Raw genomic sequence first — 11,277 nt, 5'->3', positions numbered from 1 at the left:
TACATGAATGCTGTTTAGTTTCAGAGGCAGAAAGACGTCAGCGCCACCTACTGGACAGACACACACACACAGAGACACACACACACAGACAGACACACACACACACACACACACAGACAGAGACACACAGACAGACACACACACACAGACAGACACACACACACACACACACACACAGACAGAGACACACAGACAGACACGCACACACCCAGACAGAGACACACACACACAGACAGACACACACACAGACAGAGACACACACACAGACAGACACAGACAGAGACACACACACACACAGACACACAGAGACACACACACAGACAGAGACACACACACAGACAGAGACACACACACAGACAGACACACAGAGACACACACACAGACAGAGACACACACACAGACAGAGACACACACACAGACAGACACACACACAGACAGACACACACACAGACAGAGACACACACACAGACAGACACAGACAGAGACACACACACACACAGACAGACAGAGACACACACAGACAGAGACACACACACAGACAGACACACAGAGACACACACACACACAGAGACACACACACAGACAGAGACACACACACAGACAGAGACACACACACACAGACAGACACAGACACAGACAGACACGCACACACACAGACACACGCACACAGACACACAATAAACTTCCCCACCAGACGTCTCGAAGTATTTTCTTTTAACTGTTTTTTATTCAAACCCCTCAACATGTCACAGCACACAAAGTCAAACACAATCCGCCCCCGAGTGGAGGGAAAGCCAGAGGGCCGGGGTCAAAGGTCAAAGACGGGGGTTAACTATCACCTCGCTGCAGAAACAAAACATCTGAAAAATTATTTAATTCATTACAAAATAAAAACCTGAAACTGAGTCTATTTACAATATTGCCATAAAAACCAATTTAAGGTCTGACAGACGCGACCTTTGACCTTTTACACTCTTAAAAACACACCGCTTTCGTTTCATGAATGAACTGATGCTATGTAGCATCTAAGCTAGCAGGAGCTTAGACGCCCCCTCACAGGCTCTGATTGGTTGAGCTGTGTGAACAGACTCCTGTTTAGGAACGGGTCAAGTACACACTTCCTGTGTGTACACAAACACACACACTTCCTGTGTGTACTTGTGTGTGTAAGTATTGCAGTATTACTTTAAGAGTGTAAAACGAGAGAAAAGCTAAAACTTTACAGCAGTTTAGTTAAAAGTTGTGCTTCGTAGCTGCAGAATCCCACGCAGAGCAGCGACACCTGAATCAGACGCAGCGGTCTCAGGCCCCGCCCCTCACAAGCAACGACGCCTCTGTATCCCATAATGCATTGCAACATTACGTTCAGGTGACCTACGGCAGTCTTCGAACATTTGGGCGTTTGCATTTTCTGACACGAGGAGCACCTGAACACACCACAGGTGGTTTGGTCTATGAGGGGGCGGAGCCTAAGGGGGCGGAGCCTGAGGACGAGCAGCTCAGTCGCCAGGACATTAAATGTTGGCGTCGTACGTCTTTATTTTGTTAAGCGAGAGCCGACAGGAAGTGCAAACCTTTACTTCCGTAATCGATACGAAGCCAACATCCGTTTCCCGGAGACAGGAAGTCGCTCCAAAGAAAGAACATTTCCTCCCACCCGCCCCGAATGCTCCCTGGAACAAATCAAACACACAGGGACACGTGGACCTGGGCTACAGCAGGTCTGCGTGGTTCTAACGGGACCACTATTCAGTTCAGAGACTAGAGGGTTCAGACAGGACGGAAGACCCTGAAAACGGGGCTCGGCCCCGGTCGGTCCAGAATCAGATATGGCAGCAGGAAGAACCGGTTCTGGTCTTTCGAGGTGTGGATCGGACAGGATGCGGTCCGCCAGGTGATCTCTTCACTTCCTGTTTGCGTCTCCGATGGTAGAAGGCTCCGGATCCTGATGTGGATCAAGACTCGGTGGCGGTTTGAGACGTCGAGGTCCAAAGTCCAGAGCAGAATACGAGACGTCTCCTAGACCGGACCGACTGATCCGTTGTGGATCCGTCCGTTTTTTCTCGTTGGTCTAAAGACTCGAGTCTCGTAGTCGGACCTGGACTTCAGCAGGACGCCCCGGATGGAGACAGGAAGTGACATCATTCTGAAGTCTTCACATCTCTGCTGACAGGAAGTCATCCGCGGCGGATCCACTTCCAGCGAGGCGTTGGGACGAGGATCAGGTTCAGGATTTGGGATGTGGAGACGGACTGTGATCCTGGACCAGGTTTTAAAGGGAAACACGTGGACTCTTGAGGTGAAGTTCTGATAAAATCTTCATATATTATCTAAAAGAAAGACTGAAGGAACTAGCTCTGGTCTGGAGGACCGATTCAGGACTAGTCGTCCTCGGTCGTCCTCGTCATCCTCGCCTTCGTCGTCCACGTCCCTCTTCCTCTTCGCTCCCTGAGCGCCGGCCTGTTCCTCTGCGAGAGAGAGAGCCAATCAGAGGCGGGCGGCCAGATTCTGACCAATCAAAACATGCGTCCGCCGCTTCACTCACCTTCCTCCTCCTCCTCATCATCATCCAAGTCATCCTCGTCCTGAGAGGAAGAGTTGCACGAGTCAGTCAATACTTTCAAAATAAAAGCTTGTTTCTGATTAGACGACACTGGCTCTAAATCTATTGGTCGAGGCAACGTCATGTGACCAGGCTGACCACCACCGGGCCGACTGTCTTTAAACAACAATAATAATAAATAAGTGTATAATAAATCAATTTAATAATTAGAAATGTCTCTTTTGTTGCTAATTTACAAAATTATCCTTCAAGTTGTTTTTTTAAAGAATTTGAAATCTAGAAAAATCTGTGTAGATCTAAATACTTTATTTTATGAATCATAAAAGTAAATATTCTTCTGATTGACGGACATTTTTACTTTAAACAGCTTTTTTATTATTATTCAAAGTGTTTCCTGTTAGACTTTGGTCCTCAGGCCTGTTTGGTGCTGAACCTGGTCTAGACCTGATCGATCCATCAGACCAGGCAGAGAACCGGACCACTTTCTTCCTCTTTATCATTCAAATGGCTTTAATCTCACAAAGAAGGGCGCGTCCTTTCTGACATTTCGTTCTCGCTATTATATAAAATATGCCCTTTTGACTTATAAATATATTTAAATAAATCTATATATTTAAATCTATATATTAAAATTCCTAATAGTGGAGTTCTCACTATTGATCGATGTAAACGTGTTCAGAACCATCCGGTTCTCTGTCAGAGCGTCGAGCCACTAAAACAGGAAGTGAACTGTCGCGTTCTCTGCCTGGTCTGGCCAGGTGCATCATGGGAGTGAAGCCTGAGTTACCCACCTGATTGGCCCGGTTCACCTGAAAGCTCAGTCCCACCTCTCCTCCCTCCGAGCCGTCCTCGTCTTCCTCTTCGTCGTCCTCCTCATCGTCGAAGTCTCCGGTCGGCCCCGCCCCGTCCTCCCCGTCCTCGTCTGCGAACACAGAGACCGCGTTCAGACACCAGACCGGGGCGGGGGTTCTGGGTTCACAGGGCTCCCCCCGGACCACTAACCTTCGTCGTCGGCCTCGCTGTCGGGCGCCTCGTTGTCCTCCTGGTCGAAGCCGTCCAGGTAGGTCACCTGGGGCAGCAGGTCGAACACGCTCTCCCGGTAGTCCTCCAGGGACGTGATCTCACAGTTGAACAGGTCCAGGCTCTGCAGGCTCTTCAGGTTTTGCTGCAGCAGAAACAGAGTTACCATGTTATCTTCTGACAGACGTGTGATTCATGAAGAGTGTGTGTGTGTGTGTGTGTGTGTGTCTGACCAGCGCCTCCACGTTGCTCAGCTCTTTGATCTTGTTCCCGCTCAGGTTGAGGTAGGTCAGGTTGGGACATTTCTCCGACAGCGTCTCCAGAGAACCAGAAAGGTTGTTGTCGCTCAGCTCCAGCTGAGAGCACAAGAGTCTCCGTCAACAACAACAACAACAACACACTGGTGTTTACCGCTTCATTCACCTCCTGGAGGGATTTTAACATCAGACTACCTTGCGTAGTTTGGGCAGTGAGGGCAGCTTGGCCAGCGAGCTCAGGCCCACGTTGACCATGCTGAGGAACTCCAGCTCCACGAAGGCGTCCGTGAGACCTTCGACCTCTCCGTCTGCAGAGCGGCTGTTATCCACAACCAGCTCTGCTATCTGGGGGCACAATCAATAATCAATACACCATCTTCTACAATTGTTTTCCACGACACGGCTTTAACTCGCGTTTTAAACTCCTCTCATATATTTAGTTAGCAACGGACCGGCTGACCTTCAGGTCGGTGACATTAAAGAGACGGTACGGTTCCTCTAACGTCCACTAGGGGACACCAATCAATCAGATCGATCAGTGATCAGAGGGAGGAAATACACATTTCAGAATGAAATCACTACATTGGATTGTTTATTAAAATGCTGATCAGCCGATAAATCCAGGTGTGATGTAAACACCTGAGGGTTTAAAGTAAATCTCCACATTAGTATATAATATAGTTCAATAATAATAATAATAATGTTTCATCTCTAAACACCAGAACAGAGACATGAATAATAAAGACACGTTGTTTTATTACAGTTGCTCTGCTTATGTAACCACTCAGTGGTTCAGCCTGCAGGCAACCAGGACACCATCACACGGTGTGCGCGTGCACGTGTTGTGGGGGTTTAACCTACTATAATCTACATGCCAGTGTGTGTGTGCGTGCGTGCGTGCGCTGGACCTCCACACACGCCATCTGTCGCCTCCCCCCAATTCACAACCATGACACCAGGAAGTTGAGTTTGTAAATTCGCATGTTTGAATTGAATTAAGTCTGAACAGTGAGCACGAGCACGTGCGCGCGCATGTGTAGTCCGTTGGTATAACGTCAACACGCACGGAGCTCCGACTGCTTCCTAGAAACAGTGTTGAATCACCATTAATGTACATCACTACGTTAAACGCCATTTTGTTACACGCACGCGCCTTTCAACGGAGAAACCCCGTAGATAGCCGCTAATCCGCTCCGTGAACGTTAAGCCACCGAGCACGCGCTTCCCCGAGCACGCGCACCCCCCACTCAAAATGTCTGAGCGACGTCGCGCGCCAGCCGCGAACCGTCGACGGAGAGAAACAGAAAAGACGTGAAATTAAAATTTAAACCGAATTTAAATGTTATTATTATTATTATTATTTTTGGTTATAAAACGTCCGTAAACGAGACGTTTCCGTCGAAGTTTTAAGCTGTTGGAGACTTAAAATGTCCGACGCAGCAGCACATCGAGCCCCCGTTAAACTCCGGTCCCCTGAGGACCCGTATGTTCAGGAGCTTTCACCGGGTACCGTGTCTAACTCCCCGGTGACCGGTTACACATCAACCCGCTGCTCCGGGTGTTTTAAAGACGGACTAACCGTCATCTAAAGCTTGGCCGTTGGCTCGGAGAGAGACGGGGTTTCCCCGGAGAGGAGGGGGCTGATCAAACGGATCGATAGGACCGACCTGCTCCGTGAGCGGACCCCCGTGTGAAGAGCTCCGGATGGGGAGAGAGAGGGAGCAGCCAGCCGGGCTCCGGGTCGCTATTTCAGCCAACATTTTAAAAACATTAGTCCGATAACAAAGAGCCGCTTACCTCCGCCGGGCTCCGGTTCCGCAGCTCCAGGGTGATCCTCTTCTTCATGTCCATGGCAGGTCTCGAGCGGCTGAGGGACTCCCGGGGATCGGAGCGGTGGCTGCTCTCCTCTGATGGCCACAGCCTGCCTACTGATCCTCCATGATACCTCGCGCCCTGCCCCCGCCCCCTCTAGCACGGGGTTGGCCGCGCGCTTCCCTCCGCCGCCGCTGATTGGTCGGCGGTGCACGTCAATCAGGACTTTATCAGCCTTTAATCCACGAGCTGGGCGGGAATATCCCCCGAAAAGCCCATCGATGAGCGCGTGATGTTAATGAAGAAATAATCAATAATCATCCATTAAAACGGGGAACGGAACCAAGGTTGAACGGAACCAAGGGGAACGGAACCAAGGGGCAACGGAACCAAGGGGCAACGGAACCAAGGTTGAACGGAACCAAGGGGCAACGGAACCAAGGTTGAACGGAACCAAGGGGCAACGGAACCAAGGTTGAACGTAACCAAGGGGAACGGAACCAAGGTTGAACGGAACCAAGGGGCAACGGAACCAAGGTTGAACGGAACCAAGGGGCAACGGAACCAAGGTTGAACGGAACCAAGGGGCAACGGAACCAAGGGGCAACGGAACCAAGGTTGAACGGAACCAAGGTTGAACGGAACCAAGGGGCAACGGAACCAAGGTTGAACGGAACCAAGGGGCAACGGAACCAAGGGGCAACGGAACCAAGGGGCAACGGAACCAAGGGGCAACGGAACCAAGGTTGAACGGAACCAAGGGGAACGGAACCAAGGTTGAACGGAACCAAGGGGCAACGGAACCAAGGTTGGACGTACCAAGGGGCAACGGAACCAAGGTTGAACGGAACCAAGGGGAACGGAACCAAGGTTGAACGGAACCAAGGGGCAACGGAACCAAGGTTGGACGTACCAAGGGGCAACGGAACCAAGGTTGAACGGAACCAAGGGGCAACGGAACCAAGGTTGAACGGAACCAAGGGGCACGGAACCAAGGGGGAACGGAACCAAGGGGCAACGGAACCAAGGTTGAACGGAACCAAGGGGCACGGAACCAAGGTTGAACGGAACCACGGTTGAACGGAACCAAGTGGCACGGAACCAAGGGGCAACGGAACCAAGGTTGGACGTACCAAGGGGGAACGGAACCAAGGGGAACGGAACCAAGGTTGAACGGAACCAAGGTTGGACGTACCAAGGGGGAACGGAACCAAGGTTGAACGGAACCAAGGGGAACGGAACCAAGGTTGAACGGAACCAAGGGGAACGGAACCAAGGTTGAACGGAACCAAGGGGAACGGAACCAAGGGGGAACGGAACCAAGGTTGAACGGAACCAAGGGGAACGGAACCAAGGTTGGACGTACCAAGGGGGAACGGAACCAAGGGGGAACGGAACCAAGGGGGAACGGAACCAACGTTGAACATACCAACGGTGAACGTACCAACGTTGAACGAACCAAGGTTGAACGGAACCAACGGTGAACGTACCAACGTTGAACGGAACCAAGGTTGAACGGAACCAAGGTTGAACGGAACCAAGGGGGAACGGAACCAAGGTTGAACGGAACCAACGGTGAACGGAACCAAGGTTGAACAGAACCAACGGTGAACGTACCAACGGTGAACGTACCAACGTTGAACGGAACCAAGGTTGAACGGAACCAACGGTGAACGTACCAACATTGAACGGAACCAACGGCGAACGGAACCAAGGTTGAACGTACCAACGTTGAACGGAACCAAGGTTGAACAGAACCAACGGTGAACGTACCAACGTTGAACGGAACCAAGGTTGAACGGAACCAACGGTGAACGTACCAACGTTGAACGGAACCAAGGTTGAACGGAACCAACGGTGAACGTACCAACGTTGAACGGAACCAACGGTGAACGTACCAACGTTGAACGGAACCAAGGTTGAACGGAACCAACGTTGAACGGAACCAACGGTGAACGTACCAAGGTTGAACGGAACCAAGGTTGAACGGAACCAACGGTGAACGTACCAACGTTGAACGGAACCAACGGTGAACGTACCAACGTTGAACGGAACCAACGGTGAACGTACCAACGGTGAACGTACCAACGTTGAACGGAACCAAGGTTGAACGGAACCAACGTTGAACGTACCAACGGTGAACGTACCAACAGCGAACGGAACCAAGGTTGAACGGAACCAACGGTGAACGTACCAACGGTGAACGTACCAACGGTGAACGTACCAACAGCGAACGGAACCAAGGTTGAACGGAACCAACGGTGAACGTACCAACGGTGAACGTACCAACAGCGAACGGAACCAAGGTTGAACGGAACCAACGGTGAACGTACCACTCATGCAATAGATGCAGAGAAAACATACTTGAATAGTTGATTACATTTACACAAGTACGAGTACTATTTTGAAGTACTTGTACTTGTGTACTTATATATCCTCTATATCACCTATATATCCACGTTCTACTTTTACACCACAACATCTAAAAGGGAAATATAATACATCACTTTCCAGATTCAGACTAATAACAGTAAATTAATTATTTTACAATAAGACATTTTAAGAGTCCATTTAAAGAACTTAATGTGGTCTTCAGTGAGGACTCGAGGTCCACTTTCCCTTCATATAGAGCCACAATGTGGGGAACGCTCTGGAAATTAAAGAAAAACTGTCAGATTATAAGATTATGAACTGTAATTTATAATCAGATTAAAGACTATGGAACACATGTTATTTGTTTCAATAATACTAATGGCATTGAATGAAAACACAACCTTGAAGCAGCTGCTTTAACCCACAGGGTCAAAAGGAAGTTTGACTTTGAACTAAACATCTTTATTCACTGCGTGAAGATGTTTAATTTATTCTATTTAAAAACATTTTTATTTAGTTTGCAACATCACAAAGAACATTTATGAAGAATAAAATTTGAAAAATAAAATATTTAGGAGGTGCGTTTGATGTTCCTCCTGTCGACCTCGTGATTAAATTACTTCACTTCAAGCACCTGAACGCCTCGTGCCCAGTTCAGGCGTTAGTTTAAAAGCATAAAAAAAACACTAGAAAGTTCAAAAAAAGCAAGTGTTTATATTTCAGATTACCAATGTAGCCATCATCATCATCATCATCATCACGGTGAAGCATTCAGGTACAGTTACAAAAATACAACTTTATATGTACATAGAAAAAGGTTGGCTTTGCTGAGCTTATAAAAATAACTATGGTACTCAACTCAAATGATCGGAAAGGAGGCGGGTGGATCAGCTGACAGGAAGTGATCAATAACCCGGTTGCTTCCTCTCAGGCAGAAGCTGAAGCTGGAAGGAAGCGGAGTCCCAACAGGAATGTAAATGTGTAATTAAATGGATAAAAATGGGCAGAATCAACTTTAAAAGGACGTCCCCAGACTGCATTAAACCATCACTAACTCATTGATTACCAATTAATGTTGATATTTTTATCAGAAACGCTCAAAACCATCGAGCCGCAGGTTCTTTAAGGAACATTGGAAACCAAGACTCAACTAATGAAAACAATCACAAGTGTCAGCTCGATGGATCTGGTTCAGGCCAGTTTTTCTATGTTCAAACATCAATCGTCTGGTTGAGAAGCTCCGTTTGGCGTCCCCGTCCCCTTTTGTTTGTTCTTTAACATGATGACATCAGATCCGAAAACAAAACCAGTTCTAAACAACGAAAACATGACACGGAAAAGTAGGAAAGCACTTCTTTTAGTGTCCAGAGAATCCTGGAAGAGACGTTCGCTTTGTCTGTACTCTTTTGGGGAAGCAAAATGGTGCAAGCTACGAGGTTTGAGTAGCAGGGATTCAAAGTTTTAACGTGGCCCCAAAGTATCAAGACGTCAGCGTTGTGAGGGCATCAGACGGACAACCCGCGGACACAAAATGAACAACGGATATAAAAAGAGATATAAATGGTTCAACCATCTGTGTTCCCCCAGAAAAGAACAACTGGAGGAAAGAGTTAAACTACATTTTAGTTCCTGCTGTATAAGTATCAGGTTTAGTTCACTCAGGGTCGCCTGGGGAAGCAAGATGGTGCGTTAAAGCCAAGACTTCAAAGAACAATGTTGTTATTTTCATTTAGTTGATTCTTTTCCTCCTCGGTCGGTCTCCATCTTCATCATTCAGCTTCATTCCCTTCTGCAGCAGCCATTTTGCATCCCGTTTAAGGCATTCAGATAGAGTGGGAACCCAAAATGGCGCACGACTTAACTCCTCCATCACGTTGGTGTAGTCTGATTTCAGTCCCTCTTCCTACCGTGTTGTCCTTTTGGAGAAGCCATTTTGGTTCCCTTTCTGAAGTGTTATCATCAAATCTTTTGGGGATTCAAAATAGTGTTCGATCAAACTCCGGTTGAGTCTGTTTTCGATGGTCCTGGTGAGCCACTTCTTTCCTCCTGGTGTCTGTTGGGGATTCAAAATGGTGCCCACTTGAACTCCTCCCGCCTGTTAGGAGCTGACCTCCGTCGTCTCCCCTCCCGTCTCCACCAGGGTCACCTGACCCTCCTCCCCCTCCATGATGATGCCCCCCTCCTGCAGCACCACCATCTCCCCCTCCTCCTCCACCATGCCGGCCGCCGCCTCCTCCTCGTCCTCCTCCCCCCCCACGACCTCCTCGGGGCTCGCGGCGTTGGCGGCGGCGCTGATGGCGGCGGCGTTGGCCTGAGTCTGAGACATGGCCTCCAGCCTCACGCGGTACTCCTCCGCCTCCTGCTCCTTACGCAGCAGCTGCTGCCGGTACTCCTGGGCCTTCCTGTTCGCCTCATGCAGCTGTCTCTGCAGCAGCTCCTGGAGAGGAAGAGGAGGGAGGAGAACAAGAAGAGGAAGAGGATAAGAGGGAGGAGAACAAGAAGAGGAAGAGGATAAGAGGGAGGAGAACAAGAAGAGGAAGAGGCGGGTGGAAGGATAAGAGAAGAACAAGAAAAGGAGAGGTGAAGGAGGAGGATAAGAGAGGACGAAGAGGGAGAGGATGATAAGAGCAGGAAGAGGAAGACAAGGGAGAGGAGGAAGAGGGAGGAGGAAGAGGAGGATAAGAGAGCAGGAAGAGGAGGGAGGAGGACGAGGGAGAGGAGGAAGAGGGGGACGAGGGAGAGCAGGAGGTAGGAGGAAGAGGAGGATAAGAGAGCAGGAAGAGGAGGGAGGAGGACAAGGGAGAGGAGGAGGATAAGAGAGGAGGGAGGAGGACGAGGGAGAGGAGGAGGATAAGAGAGCAGGAAGAGGAGGGAGGAGGATAAGAGCAGGAAGAGGAGGGAGGAGGACGAGGGAGAGGAGGAGGATAAGAGCAGGAAGAGGAGGACGAGGGAGAGGAGGGAGGATAAGAGAGGAGGAAGAGGAGAACATTAAGAGGGGTGCAGGAGGATAAAAGAGGAGGAAGAGGGAGGAAAGAGGAGGAAGAGGAGAACAAGAAGAGGAGGATAAGATAGGAAGAAGAGGTAAAGGAGAACAATAAGAGAAGGAAGAAGGATAAGAGGAGGAAAGTGAGTACGAAGAGGAAGAGGAGGGAGGAGGAAGGATAAGAGGAGGAAAGTGAGGAAGAGGAGAACAAGAGGACAATGAGAGGAGGGAGAAGAGGAGGAGGAATGATGGTGAGCTGCTGTTCTGGG

At 49.3% G+C, this 11,277-nt stretch overlaps 2 protein-coding genes across 5 annotated transcripts in view; both read right to left on the bottom strand.

The window, feature by feature from the left end:
* Window positions 1-705: 705 nt before the first annotated feature.
* Window positions 706-5,805, bottom strand: anp32e (acidic (leucine-rich) nuclear phosphoprotein 32 family, member E). The gene is made up of 7 exons (XM_034545696.1): window positions 5,638-5,805; window positions 4,036-4,185; window positions 3,817-3,939; window positions 3,566-3,728; window positions 3,355-3,485; window positions 2,546-2,585; window positions 706-2,468 (listed from the first exon to the last, which is right to left on the bottom strand). Exons 1-7 carry the CDS (start codon window positions 5,689-5,691, stop codon window positions 2,320-2,322), a joined length of 810 nt encoding a protein of 269 aa, XP_034401587.1. The 5' UTR covers window positions 5,692-5,805; the 3' UTR covers window positions 706-2,319.
* A 2,914-nt stretch (window positions 5,806-8,719) lies between these two features.
* Window positions 8,720-11,277, bottom strand: part of gabpb2a (GA binding protein transcription factor subunit beta 2a) — a 10,119-nt gene continuing 7,561 nt past the window's right edge. For all 4 annotated transcript variants that reach the window (XM_034545679.1, XM_034545677.1, XM_034545676.1 and 1 more), the window contains exon 8: window positions 8,720-10,462. In XM_034545679.1, coding sequence (XP_034401570.1) covers window positions 10,124-10,462 — 339 coding nt within the window. In that variant the 3' untranslated portion in view covers window positions 8,720-10,123. The remainder of the gene's footprint in view (window positions 10,463-11,277) is intronic.

Source organism: Cyclopterus lumpus, chromosome 11 (assembly GCF_009769545.1).
Source record: "Cyclopterus lumpus isolate fCycLum1 chromosome 11, fCycLum1.pri, whole genome shotgun sequence".
Taxonomy (NCBI): Eukaryota; Metazoa; Chordata; class Actinopteri; order Perciformes; family Cyclopteridae; genus Cyclopterus; species Cyclopterus lumpus.
This window is presented reverse-complemented; position numbering and strand designations above follow the sequence as displayed.

Coding starts and splice junctions, on each gene's coding strand:
- anp32e (XM_034545696.1), bottom strand. CDS start 5,691: ATGGACATGAAGAAGAGGATCACCCTGGAGCTGCGGAACCGGAGCCCG. Junction 3,486..3,565: donor CAGCGAGGCCGACGACGAAG/GTTAGTGGTCCG, acceptor CTGTGTTCGCAG/ACGAGGACGGGGAGGACGGG. Junction 2,586..3,354: donor AGGTGAACCGGGCCAATCAG/GTGGGTAACTCA, acceptor TCTTCCTCTCAG/GACGAGGATGACTTGGATGA.